Source organism: Taeniopygia guttata, chromosome 1 (genome assembly GCF_048771995.1).
Source record: "Taeniopygia guttata chromosome 1, bTaeGut7.mat, whole genome shotgun sequence".
In the NCBI taxonomy this organism is placed as follows: Eukaryota; Metazoa; Chordata; class Aves; order Passeriformes; family Estrildidae; genus Taeniopygia; species Taeniopygia guttata.
In genome coordinates, this window is record NC_133024.1 from 100,086,555 (window position 1) to 100,108,710 (window position 22,156).

Consider the following 22,156-nt stretch of genomic DNA (forward strand, 5'->3'; position numbering starts at 1 on the left):
GTAACGAATAAACAGATTAAGTTTGCTTCTTGTTTTAGAAGAGCAAGAAGCTTTAAAGCTCATGGATGACTTTGAAGTCAGTTAGAAGTTTGTAACTAAGTTCAGCAGGATGCAAATTGCATTCTTTCAGTCTTGATAAATGAAGTTAACTGAATACTTGATTTGCAAGATGTAGATATACAAATTTAGCTGTATTTCTAGAACAGTTTAGCTTCTCTACATTTTGTGAAGGCAAACATCTGCCTCATGTATTTCATAATTCTTAATTATGAAATAATAATTATTCATAATTCAAAAGCATCTCTACTACTCTCCACACAGATATTGACAATTATGAAATAAAGAATAGCATTTGTACTTACGATTGAGGTTTTGGATTGAGTGGTTAAGACTGATGTGTTTGGGTGATGCACAAGAATTCTTAGTAGTCCTGAAGGGAAAAGAAGTTGTGGAAAAGCTAGGATTTTCCCCTGCTGCTTTAATTTCAATTTAAATTATCAGATACCATAATGCTGTAGTATTTTGTATGCTCACTTCAAAATTGTTTGTTTTGTGGGATTGATGTATAAGCCTTACATGCTATTGCAAAACAGCTACTTTTGTATTAAAGTCTCACACTGTTGCACTTCTGGATTAAACAAAACTCATTTTTTCTTGCTCATCTCATGATGTTTCATTTTGGTGAGTTGGCTCTGTGTTTTGTAGAACATCGTGGTAATGTTGAAAGCATCTCAGAGATCTGTTGGTTTAATTCATAACTTGTTGATGTGCTGTGAATCTGGCTGCCTTAGGAAGGGATATTAAAAGAATGGCTATAGGCTATTTCCCTACTGAGCACCTTGGAGCGGTAGATGATGGGCTTATTTCCACTTTGTAAGGGTTATTCTAACCAGCAAGCAACTTAGGAAAGCAGACCAGTGTGGCACTCAGTGCAAAGAATGAAACTGTGGCAACTATTAAATTTTCCTTGCTATTTCCAGTGTTCAGCTTGAAAGAATCCAGCCTGTCCTCACGAAGTTACAGAATAAAGTAATTCTTGCTATGGATAACTTTCTTGAAATTAATTTTTTGTTTAAAACTTCTAGGTGTTTTTCCTTGTTTTTGTTATTACAGTTTCTCACTCCAACATTCATAAGACTCCCTGTCATTCATGGAGTTTTGAGTTCATGTTACCAGATTCCCTGCAAGAATCAGTGATTTTCAAAACAATCTCAACAAGGCCAGTGCCTTTCTAATAACAGAAGAATCCCAAATAAAGGGTACTGCCACTAAACAAGTATTTTTAGCAGCTTGATTTTAATCTTTTCAGCAGCTTTTGAAGGCAAAGATCTGAAACAAGCATATAAACTTTGTCTAGAGATTAAATGGGTCTACCTAGTTTGACTTCACTAATGTTTTAATTATAGCCCAGTTTGAGGCAAAAGAGTTGGGGCAAAAAGTGTCTGGGTATGAGTCCATACTACTGCTATGTGCCTGTAGTCATCTTTCACTAGCTTTCATTTTCATTGCAAGATTAAGTTCTCATAAAGAGCCCTCAGCAGAATTGGGCACAAAGCTGCCAGGAGCTCATGTAAAAGAGGGGTCACTCTAGAACAGTTTGCTTTTTGGAGTCCTCCTGTGTGCCTCTGTTTTGCCTATGATGTCAGTCAGTAGATGCACTTTGGGGAGAATGAGGGAAGCTGGTTTGTGTGTTTCATTGGCCCAGTTGGAGTGTGTCACTAATGGTGAGTGAAAAGCACTGAGTGGGTTGACAGGGTTTTATCTTTAAGGAATTACATGTAAATGCTTCTCTGGGTGCCATGAATTCTGGGGTAGCAGGGGATCAGCTTTCTGTGGCTGTTCTAATGAAGTGAAAAGGGAAGATGATACATGATCAGTGGGGAGAAGATGTATAGTATTGAATTTCATAGAATCATAGAATTTTAAAAGTTAGAAGAAACCTTAAAGATCATCTTCTCCCAATCCTCCCTGCCATGTGCAGGAGCACCTCCCAATAGACAGGATGCTCAAGGCCCTAGCCAACCTGGCCTTTAACACTGCTGGGGTTGGGGATCCACAGCCTCCTCCCTAGTTAGGGGATTTGAGAAAGGAAGATTAGCTGTTTGCAAGTCTAACCTTTATTCCTAATAAAAAGCTAGAATTCATACTGAATAAACTTGCAGAACTAAAAATAAAAAATAAAAATAGTGGATCACAAACTGCAGGCCTGTATAGCTTTAAGCAGTTTATGAGAAATTTAGAAATTATGAATAAGGGACAAAGGAAACTACATCTTAATTTCTTTCTGAGCTTTTGGTACATTATCTCCTAAGTTTCTTTACTGTTTCATCGTATATCTAGGAAGTATTGTGTATACTGTAATGCAGAATGAGAGTGTACAGTGATAACATTAGCAGATGTATAATCAGTTTATCCCATACTAATTTCTGGAAGGGCTTGTCAGTGAATAATGTTGGGAACTGAAGTAACAGATTTAGTGATGTTACTGAATAGTGCTGATAAAAAACAATATATGTTTTCTGACTTTTCCTTTCTTCCTGGTAAGTAATTTTGCTGTTCTGAACTTGCCTGACCAGTTCTGTTGTGTCCTGCTTACATTATGGTGGCATTAATGGTTGTTTCAAGGTTTCTGTAGAAGTATTTCTGTCACTCAGCTGCAGCATGGGGACAGTCAGCTGCTCCCTGTGCCTGGCACCAGCCTGTTTCAGTAGAGAGCTGAAGCAGCTCAGTGTGGGCTCTGTTCTCCTGTTGATGGGTGCAACTGAGCAGATGCTCCTGTTTTTCCAGGACCTAATTTTTTTACGTTCGTTAGTGTAACCAGAAAGTCTGGACAAACAGCGAAAAGGCTTTTGTGAGAAGGAGATGCCAAATGAAATAGGAGGAGAACATATGGAAGGGAAAGGAAAGAGTATTTTGTACAATTCACCAGTGAAGAAAAAATTGATTAATTAAAACAGTAAATTAAACCACTGAAATAATTAATAAAGGACTGGGCAGCTTTTTCTAAAATACAAAAGTGAACCAGAAAATCCTAACTATCCCTTTAATTTGGAACTCAGTGCTTTATTTTCAAGTTACTGTGGTTGATTAACTCTGGAGTTGCTTCTAATGTAACAACCCCTCCCCACATGATCTGCTTGTGTCTTGCTGAAGGAAATGTCATTGTGATTCCCCTCCACCCTTGGGTTGTCCTTTTGTTGTGTATGACCTGGTCCACACTGGGCTTTTGGCCAGCACCCCTGGCTTACAGTGACATCCCATTTGTGTGAGCTGAACCCAGCATTATTGGGGCACACTCACCCATTACACATAACTTAATTAAATGTATTCACTTCCATCCTACCATCTTGTTCTTCAGAAGTAGTTCTGTCCTTGAGTCATTGAATTGTAAAAATGGTATATTTCCAATTCATGGTGAAACCAGTCTAGGGGTTTTCTTTCCCTGTTTCTGGATGTGGGATATATACCTTTAATACTAAGGGAGCAAATGCAGTTTGAATTAGTGAAATCAAATTTCTAATAGAATAGCAGAGAAGTGGTGAGCCTAAAACTGCCAAAAAAACTTTGTTCTTTACCATATGTATAGTTGCTTAATTTGAAAAATTACTTCAGCATTTGGGGAGCATGGAAAAGACATTTTGAAGACTTTTTTTTCTGTTTATCACATTTCTTAAATAAGCTGATGGAAATGATGGAAATAATGTTAAAATCCTATTCCTAGTCAGTCTAGAAAATTAATTTCATTTAATTTTTTCCTAATAATCACAGCAAATTGTAGTAGAAAGCTATTTGCTTCTGTAGAGTGTTCTTTCTGCCATATCCTTTTTATCATTACAGTGGACAAATAAGAAATTAACAAAACAAAATTTGTTTTTATACCTAGCTGTCAACATACACCAAGCAGACCATAAATAATTATAAGCTTATTTTTGCTTACTGAGGTAGTTAATGACAACATATTTGTTTGCCTCTGTTCTGCAGAAAATTATTTTATGCTAGTTAGTTGTTATTGTTATTGTAATAGACATCCTGTGTATCGGATTACAAGGCCAACTATTGTGTCAGATGTATGGTGTCAATGGGTTCTGTCCATTATACCTGCTGCTAAGCTCTCCTGATCATAAAATGTATAAGTAAATTAATTGTCTCTTAAAATTGTTAGACTACACTGGTGTGATGTCTGTGTACCATTGCTTTCTCCCACTGAAATAAATCAAAGTACTAATTATGTTATTTTCTGTTCTTTCCCCAGGAGACTATTGATTGCCTAGAAATTAAAAAAGGGTGTGAGAAGTCTGATTGATCAAGCTGGAAATTTTTTCCCCAAGAGCCTTTTCACAACTGCCTTTTGCAAAATCTTCAGACAGTCCCATTTGTGCCATGTTTTGTGGCTCTCACCGTAAGAGGAATTTGTCTTGATGAAGATTCCTAACATTGGTAATGTGATGAATAAATTTGAGATCCTTGGGGTTGTAGGTGAAGGTAAGTAGTATCTGAATAAAAGATTAATTGGAATTTTGTAGATTTGACTCAGTCCTCTTGATGATAATAGGTTACCAACTGCAAAATTTTTCTTGTATGTGTTTATTATGTGTGGCTTCTGCTGACTTCTTTGTCAGATGGAGGAGTTTGGAAGCTGAAAGGAAGGGAAGAGAAATAGAACAATTTTGTGGGGGCTTGGGGTTTTTTCTGGTTTTTGTTTTCTTTTTTCCTTTTAAAAGTTTAATGTATTGATTTCTCATTAGTGGTATTAGGGAGATGCAAGTTATCAAACTTACCTGCAAGCATGTTTTTTAAAAAATAATTTCAGTGTTTTAAAATCTATTTACCTTTGAGCAATTTTTATGAAATAGTTTCAGTATACAGAGATTTAGTACCTGTACATGTAAGTTCTGGATAATAATACTGGAACAATGTTACTTCTGTAGTCAGGAGGTTGCTGAACACTATTTTATCTTGCCACTTTTAATTTTTTTCTGCTTTGACATTTCTTATCGCTCATCTTCTCTGTTTCAGGAGCCTATGGCGTTGTACTTAAATGCAGACACAAGGTAAGTGAATTACTTTTAAGTCAGAGGGAAATGTTGGTGTTTGAGTGAAGCAGTGACTCTTGATGAGAACGGACATGTTAATATGTGTGAGACATGGCATCTGGTTCCTTGCAGTCAGTTACTTAATAGCAATCTTAAATGCAAGTTTCAGAGGAAATGGCTATATGTACTAAATCTCAATTTTTTGTGTTTAATATTTCTCTAAAATATTACTAATATTTTGTTAATTTCAACCTAGAGAGTTTTTAATAACATAGACCAAAAAAATATTTTGGAACACAGTTTATGCTCAAGCAGTCTTAATTAGAATGTCAAACTTGCCAAACGCAACTGTGGAAGCACTTTGCTGTCTTGGAAGGGGCAGGGGAGAGAAAGGGGAGTCCATGAGGGATTTCAACATTTGTAGGGTGATCAAATGGCAGTAAGAAAGCAGTGACTTTTTTGGTTGTTGATTTTAATTTGGAAAAGGAAGAAGTTGAAAAGGAATGAAAAAACACTGTTTGATACAAAAATTAAGTCTGGCAAAACCTGTCTACACTATTTTAACTAGTGTGTGAGTTGGATGTATCTGAACTTGCTGTTCATGAACACGGAGCTGACACAAACTACTTTGCTGTCTTTGGAGCTGAAATGTAACAACTTAACAAAATTACTTCTCTGAAGCCTTTCAGAATCACAGAATTGCAGTGATCCAAGAATATATAAAAGTCTTTTTATGTAATTCATACCCTTTTTCTAGAAAAAGTTAGGACTGTGCAGAGGGTTTATGTTCCTATGGTGGCTTTTAGTATGTATGTAGAAGGGCTTTTGCACACAGTGTGTGTTTCTATCTGTGTGTCTTACACTGTTGTACTGACTTAAAAAAGGAAAAAAAAAATTTGAAGATCCTCTCCAGCTGAAGCCTTGTTGGGCTTGGGGATGTATAAGTCAGTAGAGTGACTTAGGTAAATTGTATCTTTTTAGATATTCATGGTATGAGAATTCAGGGCGAGCAGTTTGAGGACACCTGCGTAGTGATGATATAGTTTGTACTAGGCATCTCTATTCTTTGTGGAAAGTAACCTCACCCAGACTCAATAAGTTTCTCAGATTTCCTGCATTGCGGAGTGAAATTTAAGCTGTGCATGTCTATTCACACTCATGCAGAAGAGTTCAGTACTCTAAAAGTATGGTATATTGGCAGGCTAAGCTGTTGCCCAGGTTCCTATGAGAACACCTTGCAGCACACCAGATGACTAGATAGGGAAAGGCTTTCCTTTAGCAGAGGAAAGTGTTCCAACAGCCTGTGTAAGACTGCTGCCTTCCTTGTGAGCATCTAAATTTTTTGGTAGTCACACCATTTTTTTCTACAACTTCATCATAAAGGAAGCAGCTGTGCTAAAGGTTTAAACCAAAGTGGTATTTCTTTAAGCTTCCAGCAAGTGCGTTTACTAAAACCTAGGGTTTCCAGTTTTTTGAGATCTAAAGAAAAGGTGAGGCATGTGGCTGTTTCCATCTGATTTATGAGTCTTACTTAAAACAAGCTGTACTGAGCCTCTGAGAGCAGATGAGTTTAGGAGCTTTTTTACCAAAAAAAGAGTAACTGTCTGAAAGTTAAATGTTGACCTTTCCTACTTGTATAGGAATACAGAGATTAAATACACTTTCATACAGTGTTAACAGACTTACCTGGAAATGCAAGGATGTATGGTTTGGGGCTTTTTGTTGCATTTTTGGGGGGTTTTTTTGTTTTTTGGGTTTTTTGTTTTGTTTTGTTTGGTTTGGTTTGGTTTGGTTTTGCTTTTGTTCTTGATGGGTTGGTGGCTTTTTAATTTTTTTTTTTTTTTTTTTACTGTTTGGCTGCTGGTGGGCATACTTTTGAATGTAGAAGTATTTATATTAATGTTTATGAATAGTGGTAATATGCCAGGATCAAATTCCCAGCTGCTTTAAGTCAATATATCTCCACTGTACAGTTGAGAGGGTAAATTTTGTGTGAAATGAGGAGCTGGCCCTTAATTGCAATAATTTTCCAACCTATAATCCACTAGTGCTTCAGTAAATATGTAGCTTTTTACCTCAGTGCATTTCACTGGCATATCTGTATATATTTAAGTAGGAGAGAATGGCATAAGGCGCAAATACCTTGTCATTATTATATGTGTTTTTCCTTTGCTAAAGGAACATAACCAGAAATGCTAAACTAGCTCCTCTAGAATGACTGTGTTTACATTATTATACACCCTGTTTTTATCCCAAATCATTCATTGCTAATTTTGGTTTGTGCGCAAATATTACTTGTTTATCTGAGGGGTTTTTTTTCTGATGCTCAGCTAATGCAAATGTTGAAAAAAAACAGAGATTATGTTCTGAAAAGGTTCTTCCTATTTTTTCATTTAGTCAGAGGATATTTCCTAAGGAAATACACTGAAGTGCATTGTGTTGAAAGTACTGGAAATACATTTGATAGTTACAAACTATTTAAAAAGGCTGTCTTGGCTTATTTGGATTTTGGCTGTTTTATGAAAAGAAAAGCCACTTGAACAGTTCAGTAGTGTCAGAGATGGTTGCTGAGGAAAATAATCTTTGCTAATGTTTAAGACTTGTCAAATGTTTGCCCTTTAAATAAAACCAGTATCCCAGTTGTTGGGCAATGACATGATTGGAAGATGCTGTGGTAAAGCCATAGGTCTCCAAAGATGGACACATTGAAAAAAAGCCAAAAGCCAGTGTGGAAAGGAAATGTTACACTGTGAGATAACAAACTGTGTTTATAGGACAAAGACAATTGCAGCTGCAAGTAGAGTTTGTAGAAATGAGGCAAATACATCCTTAGATGCCTGAGCTAAGTGGAGACTCTGTCTAGGTGGAGAAGATGATGACTCTGGAACAGGGGATGTTTCTTAGGATGAGGCAGAGCTCACCACACAGCCAGGCTGGAGAGGAAGACGAGTTCATACGAGCAAGCAGCCAAACCCTGAGAGGCACTTGGACAAGGCTCTCAGGCAAATGCTCTGATTCTTGGGGTGCCATGTGCAGGCCCAGGAGTTGGACTTCGGTGATTCTTGTGATTCCCTTCCATGTCAGGACATTCTATGATTCTATGCCTATATACATATATTTGTATGTATAAGTTGGTGGTGTTTTTTTAGGTTAGTCAGATATGCAGGAAGGTGTGTGGTGATGCAGTTTCTCTAAAAGCATAGTTGAAATGGATGAAATCTCCTTGACTTCTCCTGCAGCATGCTTTGTGTTACCAAAGGCCTTGATCCTGAGGGTAATACAGTTTAATGATTTGGAAGTTTGGTGCCAGTTGTTCTTGTAAGTCCAACATCTCCTACCTAATAAGATTGTCGTTTATTTTAGGAATGTGTTTTGGTGGTTCGTAATAGTATGAGGCATTTTTAGACCTTCTTCTTGGAGATAAACACCACTCAATATCTATATTAAAAAGAAACAAAAAGAAATGTTAGCTAGAATTATTTGACACTTCAGTGCATTGAAGAAGAATGAAGAATAGCCTCTGGAATAGGTTAATACTTTCAGACAATGTCTTCTTAGCCTGATATTTAATTTTGTCTTGTTTGAACCTTCTGTAATACCATTGTGTTGTGTTCTGGTAAGTTGTTTGTTTGCCTCAGAATACATGAAAGGAATATTTGGTGACCCCTTAAAGAAACGTACGTTTTACTCATTAGAAAATACAGGCAATATGCATATATAGCAGAATTATTACATTTCTTTTGAGTATCTCAGCCTCTTTCATGTCTTCTATTACTAGAGCCCCTACGGATCAGCAGGGTCACGGTTTTCTTAGTTGTCCCTTTGCAACCAATTTTTTTTTTTTTTTAATTTATTTTTGTTTCTACAGATAACCCACTTCTTCACACTTCACACTTATTTGCTTGTGTTTGAGCAGAGTCAGGAATTCCCCTTTTACCAATGCTGGCCAAGTTGAGAAAATTTTCCCATGGCCATCACTGTGTTTAGAGGAAGTAATTCTTGTAGAACGACCAGCTCTCAGATTCTTTTGCCCTTCACCTGTCTCCAACAGGTGAAATCTGTTCCTTTGTCAGTCTAGGGTTGCATTTCTATTGTCCCTCTCTCTTAATTATTTCAGAATCTTAAATTCCACTGTCATGGTAGAGATGCTGGTCTGCTGTAATACCCATAAGAAGGGGCTCTGTAAATTGTAATTTAAAGTGCTGCCGTGAGTATTAACTTCACTATAATAAAGTAAAAATGGAACAGGTGATCTTACATCCCTTCAGATGCTGGGAATCTTCAGTTGTGCGGCATCAAAATGGCCTCTGATCAGAATGCAGCATAGTGCGAAGACCAGTCTATAAGAAGGGTTTTTTCTCTATTTTCATTATTCAAGCTATTGCAGGATTCTTTAAAAAAAAATCCTCCTGATCAATTCTATTGTCAAACAGAAAGATGTTCTCAGAACTTCTTGCTACATTGCTGGATAAAGGCAGGGCAATGCAGGTTATGTATCTTCAGATGCTGAATGGGAGCTTCTTGCTGGCTCCTCTGGTACAATGACCTGGCTGAGTTTGTCCTGCAGCCTGGGCCACCTCAGGTGAACTCTGATGTGCATCACTAATCCCTCCTTGTACAGTGGTCTTATGTCAGGTGCATACACATTGCCTCTGAGGCTGTCATCAGCCTTCACATTCCTGTTGGTTCATTGATCAGTGCCAAGCAATTACCTTCTCTGTTTTCCAAAAATCTGATTGTCTCCATCCTGCTGTATTACCTGTGGAGCAAATGTTGGAGTGCTTTAAGTCCTTTGTGAAAACAACTTTATTGTAAGTCTCCCCTTAAAAGGCGTTACCTATTTTGCTCTCTTCATAAGGTGCTTTGAAGCAGGTGTTCCCCTTAAGGTAACCTGTGTTGTTCTGCCTTCCAGCCCTTGTGCAAAAACTTCTGACTTTTGTCTTAGCTATTTGAAAGCCAAGGTACATGCATTCAAGCCCCCTTCACCCCTGCTGAGATGTCCTTGCCTTTCTAGGATATTCAAGAGAAGATGAGCTGTGTCTGTTGTGGCAGAGCTCTGGTCCCACAAGCTATTCCACTACACTTTTTGTACCCCTGAAGAATGGTGCCATCATCTAGTAGTTGACAGGTAGTTCAGATAATGCCTATTTCTAGAAATGTGCACTGATGCCTAGTTCCTCCTGGTCTTTTCTCAGAAATTTTATGCACAGGCACCAGGAACCTGGTCATGCTGCTTTCATAGAGCAAATGAGAACTTCATACTCATAGAAAATTTGGGTTTTCTCTAATATTATCATAAAAGCAGAGGTCTGAATTTCCCTGGTGGATGTTAGAATTCCTTTTCCAACTCTTGTGTCTGCTGATGTTATTAACACCTTCACTCTTTAAATCTGCCAACAATTTTTAAGTTGTTGAATTCCCCTTTAGTGTCAAAATTAAAAGGTAAGTGTACTTGTTTATAAAAGCTGCAGTTTTTTCAGTGTGTTGTATTTTTTCATGTACTTTCTTTAGATTTGGCTCTCAAGGTTCCTTAGCTCCCCAGCATGTGTTAAGTCAAGTACTTGGACTGAAGAATACAGTCATTGCAGTTTAACTTTCATGGTATAATCTTTTGTACTGAAATGGATACAGCTCATTTTGTTTTACTTTGAATGTGATTGATTTGACAGTAGTTCCTGTTTGGTTGATTGAGAAATTCAATGATGAGTAAATGAAAAATCTGAGTTCTCAAAATGAGACCAGATTGCTGCCTGTGTTTTTTTCCCATCGTCCTCAAATTTTTTGCTCATTTTTTTAAAATGTAATTAAAAGCAATATGCTGATTTTCTCAATTAATCGAATTTGGTTTGGCTTTGTAGCAAGATTTTTGGTTTTAATTGTTGCCAGGCTAAAATCTCTGTGCAGCATACTGTTTTCTTTCAGTAATGGCAACTTACCTGTAGAAGATTATTCCAATAATGCTGTTGTTCCTTGGGCTGAAGCACCATATCACTGGTGGTTTTTTGTGCCAAAACTTGTGTGAAACATATACAATGAATATGAGACTTTTTGGACTTTCTGGATAAATAGAGTTTGCGAGCAATAAGTGTCTGCAGTAGTCAAAGTTGAGGTCTGTCCTAAGTGTTATGCAAGGAAAACAGAGCTATTAGGCAAGTGGTAGTGCTGAGAGTCATAGTAACTCTTTAATAACCACTTGCTTCAACTTCACTATGAGGCAGTGAATTACCTTTTGAATTCCTTACAGAATTCTGGTCTGAAATGTTAGATATAGAGTATATTTTTGGTGGATTCCAAACTGTACTTCCATGGCATTCCCTTGAGTGCAGCAGAGAGAGGCAAGCTTGATTAGTGCTGATTCACTTCAGGCATTGCTTTCTATATGTGTAAGGGACATACAGTGACCATCTGTAACTGCTTCCTATGCAGGGTAGATGTGAATCTGGTATTGGCAGTTTATACAGCTTTCATTTCTCATTGATGCATTGTGACATTTGTCTTTACCTGAATCTCTTCCATAGTCCTCTCAGTCCCCTGTGGCAGGGGGAAACAGACAATCAGATAGCATTGTATCAGTGTGATTTTAAATATGATGGATGTCAATAAAGTGCTGATTTACATTCAAGTAAGTGGAAGATTTATATGTATACTGTTAGGGCTGCAAAGATCAGATAGTTGTGCAGAATGGAGCATAGAAACAACTTGCTGAGTTCCCACAGTTTGGGCAGACCACTCTTAATTCAGTCTCCCCTCACACACCCAAGGTGGACTACAATATTCTCCATATCACAATACTACTGCCTTTTATTTCTTTTCTTCAAAATCTGATTCCCAAGTCGCTCTCATTCTTTAATTGTTTTTAAAGAGTTTTTTTCATAATACATTTCTTAAAAAACCCATTAAAGCAGTAATTTTGAAGAAACTATCATATTCTAAAATGTCTTATCCACACTACTGGAAAAAAAAAAAATGGATCTTTGGTGTTGTCCTAATTTCCTTAAAGTCTGAGTCCTGGGATTAACTGAAGTAAATATTTGGGTTCACATTTGTAAGGCTATGTAGGATGAGAGGATGAAGTAAGGTAGTCCCAGATCTTTTTTCATTGCTTTTATTGTTTCCTGTCTGTTACTTCTGCTATACGTTGCTAAGATATGCTCTGTTTCAAGGTTTTGTTTAATTTGATCTTATATAAACCCTTGCTATCTTTATCAATCACATACAATTATTTCTTTAAAAGGGCCTGGCCAGAGTTCAACAAAGTGGGCATGAATGCATTCTTAAATGCATTCAATGACCAGAAGGAATGGTAAGGGAGGTTTAGGTTGGGTATCAGGAAAAGGTTCTTCACCCAGAACCTGGCTGGGCACTGGAACAGGCTCCCCAGGGAGGTGCTCACAGCACCAAGCCTGACAGAGTTCCATGGGTGTTTGGACAATGCTCTCAGGAACATGATGGGATTCCTGGGATGTCCTGTGTGTGGCCAGGAGTTGGACTCGAGGATCCTTGTGGATCCTTTCCAATTAAGGATATTTGATGATTTTTTGAGAGTTAATGTTTTTTTGTTAATAACATCAGTCACTTTATAGCCATATCAATGGAATGATGCTGCTTTGATGTCTGCAGTTGTGCTGCTCCCTTTGAGTCTTTTTTGACAATCCAGACGAGTTTTTGTTTGAAAGTTCCCTTGTAGGATACTCCATTCCCTTACCTCCTCCTTTGTGCTTGTCATGTTATGAACCCTGCTCAGATATGGATGGTATTCAGTACTAAAAATTCTCATTCCATCCCTCCTTTGCCCCCAGTGGCTAATATTTAGAAATGGAAGGTGCAGGGCAAAGAGACAAAGCTTTCAGAGTGGAGAAACTAACTTGCTGTGGAAGGGGATACTAAAAATTTTGTTCTTTTCAGATATGTTCAGTTTAAACTAGTACAGTGTGAGGGTGTTTGCTCTCAGTACCACAAATTAGGATGACTTAAGTTGGCTAGTCCATTATAACATATCATGCAGTACAAAGCAGAGACAGCTGTGGTGCAGAAATCTTCAAAACAAGAAGGGTGAGGGAGACAAACAGGGAATCACCCTTGTACTTTAGTAATGGAGGTAGGTGAAAGAAGCATAGAAGCTTGAGTTAAAAATAACAAGAGTGATTCATCCTGCTTTGGAAAGATATGTAAAATGCATTACTGATGGTTTTCAGTTTAAATTAAGTCAAAGACAAGCAATTTGTTATAGTCACGGTATCTCAGATCAGTATTTATTTTAATCAGACAGTTTCTTCCAGTTGGTCACACTAATGGCTCTATATGAACCAGACATCTTTTGCTCTTTTTCTTATGTTTCTCAAGTAAACTATATGCATTTTTGATAGTATTTTACATTATCTTTTATATGAATTCTTGCTGTGGCTACAGGTGTTGCTAAGTGAAAGGTTACCATTTGTGCCACAAATAAGAAATTGGAAGATTGCCAGTAAATAAATGAGTCCCTAGTAGTTGCTGCAAAATCCATCTGCAAAGGGATTATATATCATTACACATGTAATAATACAGGAATCATATTCGGACCTGCAGCAGTGTGTTCTGTGGCTGCCCTTAATGGCTCTTAATTGCAAACAGCTTGTAGAGCTGTATCTCATTTTAAGGTTCTTGTAAGTGAAATCTTATTTTTAATGTGGATGTGATGAGCACTCAAAGCAAGGCTATCCGTACAAATAATTTTTTTCTTGCAAACAATTGAAAATTTTATGCTGATAATTAAAGTTTATGAACATGACTACAGTATTTCTTAGAAGCATCAGCAGAAGGAATTGAAATAGATGAGTTTTAGAGACCGTGACGTAGGGTCTTGGATCATTAGGGAAGTAGTGGTGCAAGCAAGTGAATTTATAGTTAATGCAAATTATTATATGGGAGAGGGAACAGCATATGGCTAATTATAGGACTACATCTGTAGTAGTATGAACTCGGTCGAATATTGGATTACAATCTGGTCTTGTCATCAAATTGCAAATTACTGTGTAGCATAATTGATGCAAACAAAATGGTATTTCTAAATTTTAGGTTAATTGTTTTCCTGTGAGGGATTCTTGTGGAGTTTTTAAAGTTTTCTAGGACACATGAGCAGCTCTAAGAGCACTAGGTTAATCATTGATTTTTGGACACTCCGTGTATTTCAACAAAGGCCTCTAAGAGCATAACTCACTGTTTCAGAAGATCATTCATGTAGATTATTAAATGCACCATGGTAAAAATGGGTCTGGATCATCTGTCTGGCTTTCAAAGTTATTTGTATCAACCAAGTTGATCTAAAATTCAAATACACTAAGGTGTCTTGAATATGCCATTCCCATTACCTTATCTTCTTAATTTTCTTTTCTTGTGAATTTTAAGTCCTTTTTTAAAAAACTCAGGAGTCCTGCAAAATGAGCATTTGACAGTGTAGGTAAAACATTCGCAATAACAGTGAAAATTTACCTATAATTTCATTTTTGTCTGAAAACATATAGGCTCTTCTTGGCGCTGCATTTTTTCATCAGTAAAGATTACAGTGTGTTTTTAAATAGTAAGTTGTCCTCTGAATGTCATGGTTAAAACAATTTATATTTCCTTAATTACTCACTTCTGCATAATTCTTAACTAATGGAATACCCTCCTAAAATATAAAAAATCCTTTCTATTCTTTTTGAATAAAAATTCTTGGAATTTGTAACTTCTTGTGAAGTATAGTGGTATTTGCATCTCATTCTAAGCCTGGATAACAATAAATGGGGGAAAAGGAAAGTAGTTCCCTTTTATACCATTACAGCTGTTAAAATTTGTATAAATTTGTAAATTCTTGGGCAAAGGACCTAATAGCTGTACTTATAATGTGTGGTTTGATCACAGCTAGAAGCCTAAGTAAGGGACTAGACAAACCTGACATCAAAGTGTGGTGATTAAGAAGTTTTGGATACAGTGGGAATGCAGGCTGAGCTCTTGAATACAGGCCATTTTTTCTCAGACTGCTTTGTGCTCTTTTTACAACCAATAGCAGTTGTTAAATGTTTGCACCGAACTGGTGTCATTCTTTATGAGATCTATGCCTTGTACACGTATTACAATCCTGAAACTCTTCAAAATACAGCTACACACAGCTGCACCTGCACCTGGACAATGAAGCTTGATGAGTCTGCTTCTTGCTTTTCTTCAAGAATAGTCCAATTGCATGCTAGCTTCTCATTTTCTAAAGTATATCTATTTATGTTCTACTTATTTAAGATAACAACTAAAACATTGTCTGGATTTTTAGAGTATTTGCATTTTTACTATCCCTGATGCATTTTTGTTTAAACTGTTAAATCAGATGAATCTTTATGCAAGTTCCTTTTAAGCTCTAACACCGTAGAATATAATGGTTTTACTTTGCCCATAATAAGAAACCACACACTTTATGCAATTTTATTTTCACTTTTTCAGATGTGTAGTAAAATGAGGATTTGTTTCTGAACAGAACAGGTAACTCTTTTTTGGAAACAGATACCAACATTGCTCTCCAATTTTATAGTTGCTTGCACCTTAAAAACTTTGATAAGGCATCTTCTGTTTCTTCCTCTATGTGAAGACTAATTTCTGTGTAGTACTGGGTGTAGAGAGATTGGTATAATGAAAGTTTAGTATCAGTCTTGCATAAAGGGAGGGTAAATATTTGCAGATCTTGAAGTGAAATGATTGTACTCATGGATGCCCATTTCTTCATGGTTTCATTCACTTGTACCCATAAGCTTAGAAGTTTAAAGGGACACGTATGTGCTCGTGAGAGATGTCTGATGTAGGCAGTATCTCCAGCATTCAGGATGGAGGACAAGGGTAAGGAGCTTTCATGTCCCCACTTCATCTCTCAGGTTCCTCTGGGGGTGATGACAAACCAAGTTCTTACATTTTTAAGAATATATACACAAATTTTACTTTGTGTATATATAATGTTTAGATGTTGTCTGTTTTTATGGGATAGTCCTTAGCTACAATCTTGCTTTCTTCAACTTTCATGGGTCTGTTTCTGCTTTTCCTTGTTTGGAGTTTGTATTTGAAAAGTATGTTCATAATTTGTTCCCTGGCTAACAGAAGATGGGCTCATATATTATAAGCTGCAAGCTTGTGGCCATGCTCCTGTTGGGGGACGCATGGTCTGCTTGTGAATCAGCTGTGCTGCAACCTTCTGGGCTTGGCATAATGTTTTACTCAATTTTACTTTTTAACCACCATCCCATGAACAACATTCTTGATTATCAATACTGTTTTTTCTTGAAACCTTGTGCAGTTTCTTCTCATGCTTGTGCATGCTCTCTTTCAGTGCTTCCTCCAATATCCTATTCATACCCTCATCTGTTGCACACTCCTGCAGCAGAAACAAGATGCTTATGTTCTGTGAAAGGGTGGTTGTTCTGTTTTCAGTTTTTGGCATAGAAGTGTACTGCCTTATTAAAGAGCTCTTCTATCTTTCAGTCCAGAAAGAATCCTTACAAAACTGAGAACTCCTTCCCAAATGCATATTATGAAGCATATTTTTCATACAGTTCTAAGAACAGAAGATTACCACAGATTCCAGTGTGCTGAAAATTATTTGCAAAACAGCTTTCTTAGACTTAACTTTGGCTGAATAGGATTATCATCGATTTCCCTTTATATTATAGATGGGCTTTAAAAACAATGTAGGTTTGAGGTATGACAGAGGTAGGTGATATTTTTAAGTGTGATAATGCACTGAGATGTGGAAAGATGAAATTCTGTAGGACCTAAAAAACTTGACTGGTTACACCTACCTCTTTTTTTGACAGTATGCATCTTGACCAGGAGGCAAGCTATCTTCTTGAAATCAATTAACATTTCCAACAGAGATAGAGTAATGCCATGTTTATGCACAGAAATATGTTGCAGGCAATGCCATCTGCAGAGCAGAGCTGACTAGCTGCTGCTTCTACAGGATCAAGTTTTCTGTGACTGTTTGTGTGAAAAACTCATCCAAGTGGTGCCTACCATTTTTTCCCCCTCAAAGCATCAGCCAGTGAAGAATAGTGTTAAGAAACATATAAAAGACAGTATCTGATGGACTTGCCCCCTGGGCTCTGAACCTGTTCTAATTTTGTAAGTTCTTCCTGCTCCCACTGCTATAAATGTCGTTGCAGTGCTAAGGAACTATTTGGAGAGCAAAAGAGAATCAGTAGGAGCTTCCCCAGTGTCTTTCAGAAAGGATAAACATAGGCCAAGCAATATCCATCCCATGGGCTCTAGCAGGTTTAAAATAAAATAGAAAGTGAGGGAGTGGCATTTGTCCTCAGAAATTCTGGGGTGTAGTGTCCCCTTCATCAATATTCCTCAGATAACATAAAAGAATGCAGAGTTGATGTCTAGATTATGGCAGAATCAGAGAAGCAAATCAAGAGTGATCAGCCTGTCTGTAGTATGTCTTGGTTTGTATTTAGTAGGGTTTTCAATGAAATGGATAATGTTTAATTTTTATTGCTGTAGATGAGCTTCTGTTCCTTTATCAGCATCCTGTCCATTACACATGTGCACATGTACAGAGCTGTGCACAAGTGTGCACAAATATTTGTTTAATTAATGAGTTACAGCACAGAGGTTTCGTCTGGTCAGTTTTAGAAAATGCTATTAGCCTGTTCCTTCTGTATCCTCTGCAAAGGTTTTTGTATGTGCTAGTTAGCACACTGTTTCACGTTTCATTTTTATGGGTATAAGAACTGAACACTTGTGTCTCAGTATAAGCAAGGCTTTAACAAAAATATGAATAAAAATTTCACAGCCAAAGTCTTGTGATTATATTTTCTCAGCTTTCACTTGTCTCTTCATCTGAAGATCATGTTTCAGGAACTTTTGAAAATTTATCCTTATTGCTAAAGTGTCTCGTCTTTTTTCCTAAATATGTTTGTGTGAACAAAGACAATCTTTTACCACTCTGGAGCTATTAAAATAAAAATGGAAATGAAAGGTATGTTTAGTTTTACAGCTCTATATCTACAGTAAACAAAAAGACCTAGAATTTTTCAGTGGAAGAACATGCCCTTCCTGAACAGACCTGGCTAGGAATCAAATTATGAGGGCATAGTTTATTCTTACAAAGAACAAATATGTGGAAAGACAAAAGTAAAGGAATGATTAGGTATAGGGATCTCTTATCTATGGATTTGTTTGAGGGTTTTTTTCTTGATTTTTAGACAGGGATAGGTTAACAATTAACGTTTTTCAAGGCCACCTTTTTATTTTTTGTAGAGGTGGTGATAATTGACTATTCAAACAGTACTACCTGAATGAAACCCATATGATGAGACTATTTCTTGGGTTTTCTATGAAGACTTCAATTTCATTTAGAGTAACCAGATTACTCATTTCCTAACTATTTTGTTTATTGCTACATTTCCAGAGCTATTGCTATATAATTTTATAATGCAATGTTGTGATTTTTTTTTTAAATAAATCACACCCAGAATCATGTTATGATGAAGCCAAGTCAGATTTAGCACATTCAAGCACAAATGCTAGTCAACAAACTGCTGTTAGAGCTATTGTTTACTCTCTGTATCACCAGAAGGCTTGCTACTACATCAGTTTACAAAGGACAGAAGGCACCCTTCCTCTGAGGAAGCTTTGTTTTCCATATCTGTGACTTGTTTAGGCCTGCAATGAAACCCCAAGCTTACTTGTACGGGTTTAGCTTTTGGATTTTTGTAGTAATCTTAAATCAAATCCTGTTATTAAACATTAATGAGAAATTAGGCTGAGTAAAAGGTTCAAAACCTTTACTCACAAAGAATCATAAAGCTTTTCCAATTGTTACTTCTTTCACCTCTGTTTAAATGAATATTTATAGTGCCTTGGAACTGAGAGAAGTATGGCTCTAGGAGGTCAATAGATGACATACATTCTATAATCCATAATTTTCTTATGAAAACCTCCCATGTTAAATATTTGAGCTCTTGCTCAAGGATCTGATCTAAACCATTCTTCTGGAAGCTTAACATAAGAAGAAAATCTACCTCTAATGGGGCCTTATTTGCAAGTTATTTGAAGTTTTATTGATCTCAGGTAGTACCTTTAATTATACCAGAGAAAGGAAATGCAAAGCTCATAGCAGGGATATTTATAGCTTCATGAACATCCTCACCAGTGTGCATACACTTTATTCTCTAATATGCAGGTGAAAGAAGAAGGATGAGCTTCAGATATTCTGGTCTTGCTGCTAGTTATGCCAGATTGCTTAGTGGGATGTGAGAATTGACGCTGCAGTTACGTTGGCAATGGAGATGTTCTTACTTCAGTAGCACAGTTTGGAATACTTTGTGTTTCTAGCATGTTAATTACAAATACAGTCCAATGAACTGTGATGATCTTAATGTAGCAATGCAACTCAAAGAATAATGATCCAGAGAAAGTAATAACCCTGAGGTTACTAGTCGTGATAAAATTTGGAAATGTACCTTAAAAACACGTGCATGCATGTAAGTTTGTGCATGCAAAAATAAAACATTCAGACAGAAGGGCTGCAAAGTTAAGTAACTTGGGTGGAATTAATCTCACCCACTGTTTCAGTGCTTAGGTCTTGCATAACCAATCTCCCTCGTTTATATAAGTTGAGAGAGTCCAAAATCCGAAAAGCAGCTCTTACCATCTGGAAATTATTAAAACCAGTAACCTTCTGGCCAGATCTTCTCTCCCTCCCCTGCTTTTACGAACTGTGAGGAAAACCTTGACAAGTTGCATGGAGTATCTATCTAACTTAACTGGTTAAAGCTAAATGAGATAGACTCTACCTTACGAAATATTTGGCATTTTATGTAGATTCATTGAGTCTTTTAAAGCACAGACTATAATTATTCTCAGTTTAAGTTTTGCCTTGGAAGTTACTGTTTCTATTTTAGGCCTGGAGAAGGGCTTCAGTTTCTTTTGCATACACCCATATTTCTAATGAAAGAATGCTACCTTTTCCCCTCAAATACTGCCTTACTTATATATACTGTGATAAACTTATTTTTTTTCCCTCATAATTTTCTAGACTTCTCAAATACAAAATTCATCATGGAACACCATATGGATACCCACGCAGTTGTCACACAGCTGTCAGCTTCTAGTATTTGAGATGGCATAGCTAGTAACCTGTTGCCTTCATCCCCCGTGCATACCAGAACTGTGGAATGAGACTCATCTGTGGTTTTAGTGGGTTTGCAGCTATTTCTGAATTCTCACTGTTCCTCTGCTTTCAGTTAAATTGGGTTCCTCTAAAATTTTAATGTTCACAGATTCATTTATTTGTTATGCTGGTTTTAACACTAACTTCTCAGTCGAGGTGCCTTACCCCAGTTCTCTTCCAATCTGTTTTCAGGCTGCATTTGTCTGCCTTCTTTTCCCAGTTACTTTAGCCCATGTATCCCGTCCCTTAGCTCTTAATTCTGCACTTTTTTATCCACTCTCCCCACACAGTGTTTCCAGTGTTTGTGATAATAAACTCAGTGAGATCATGACACTTTTCCTTCGCCTGTTTCCAAGAAGTATTTGTTTGTCATGCTTGGGCAAACTTTCACAGAGAACTTAAATTCTGTGTGGTTATCCTTTTTTTTTTTTCTCATGGCTCAAAAATACATGTGTTGTGTGTAAGATCTAAAAGGGCAACATATTAGTCTTACTGGTAGGGGCAGTTTTTTGCTAGAAGAGCTTTTTTTAGTCTTCCCAGAAATTCTGTTTAGATGTTTAGACTTTTTTGCTCCTTATTGAAATATAACGGAAGATATACTGATCTGGCCACAACTTTTCAGATGCTAAAGAAACTGTCTGAAATAAGTCCACAAAATCTATTTCTTGATTTAGCTCCTAAGTTGAAATTTCGTCTGCAGAAAATGCTATTTTTATGAAAACTTCGCTGCCATTTCTTCTTCATCTGTTAGTAGTAGCAGAAATCTTCATTGGATGCAGATTCCTTTATTTCCACATGTATGGTTGGCTTCTCAAGTTAGCTAAATTACCATGCAACTTGTGTAGAGGCAGCCCTCCTGTTCCTCTGACCTCTGCAGCAGTGATTGGGAAGTGTTTGAGGTATGAATTTTGCCTGCTGTCTTTCTTTTAAGCAGTTTGGAATAAATTTTAATCTTAATGCTATTCCATGAAGAAGAGAAAATCTCTAAAAGGAATGCACTTTTAGATACTTCACAGATAAAAATGGCAGTTTTCTTAGGAGGCAAGAATTTTACTCTTAGCTTCCAGAGAGTGCACTGTTTGTAATTATACAGACAGACAAGAAAGGCCTTTTTTTTCTCTGCAAACCTGAATATAGAAACTTTGAGAGAAAATTAGGGTCTCCACTGAAATACTCATCAATATATAGATTGGAGAAAACTTCTAAAATGTAATTTGCTTTGGTAAGAGCGTAATGTCAACAAAAATATTTCTTGGTGAAAAAGACCTAGAGAGCACAAAGATGTGTTGTAAATGCCAAAAATCATTATGGGCAGAGGAGGGTATTGTTTTCTTTCTGTAATATTGTTGTCTAATGAGAACTGAAGCTTGAAAATACAAGTGGCATTTCCTGTTCAAGTTTATTCTTCCCTGGAGAACAACAAAAAAATATTCTCATTAAAGGTTTGGAATAAGTGAAAGAGAATTACAGATTCCTAGGGTTAATGCAGACATCTATTAAATGTTCCACAGCCAAACCTAACAATGAGCTGACACCAAAATACTAACAGTGATGGTTACTTTAGGTAACACCTTTTACATACCAAATTGCATGATGAAGACAGGGTTAAAGTGTTACACTAATTTGTGGGACCAAAATGTGAGGAGGAAAAGTTTTCAGTTTAAAGCTTTCTTCTTTTTTTTTTTTTTTTTTTTTTTTTAATTGGAGGCCCTAAACATAAATTTTGGGTTCTAGACAGGAAGACCATTGTAGCTTAGGCTTTCCCCTAGATGTGGAGAGCTTACAATTATTAACTAATCTGTGTGTTAAAACCAAAAATAACCTCTACCTTGGCTCTTGCTTTTGCTCCAGAACAGATCTGGAGTGGCTGCTTGGTACCTAAATAGGCAATTGCCACCTCTGGTTGTTTAAGGCCCACTGCAGAATACAGAGGAGTTGTTGCTGCTCT

General features: G+C 36.9%; 1 protein-coding gene across 5 annotated transcripts in view; it reads left to right on the forward strand.

Moving 5' to 3' along the window:
• The window catches only part of CDKL5 (cyclin dependent kinase like 5), a 129,821-nt gene that overhangs the window by 44,648 nt on the left and 63,017 nt on the right, over positions 1-22,156 (forward strand). For all 5 annotated transcript variants that reach the window (XM_072934353.1, XM_072934384.1, XM_030281648.4 and 2 more), the window contains exons 2-3: positions 4,253-4,482; positions 5,017-5,051. In XM_072934353.1, the coding sequence (XP_072790454.1) occupies positions 4,419-4,482; positions 5,017-5,051 (99 nt within the window). In that variant the 5' untranslated portion in view covers positions 4,253-4,418. The remainder of the gene's footprint in view (positions 1-4,252; positions 4,483-5,016; positions 5,052-22,156) is intronic.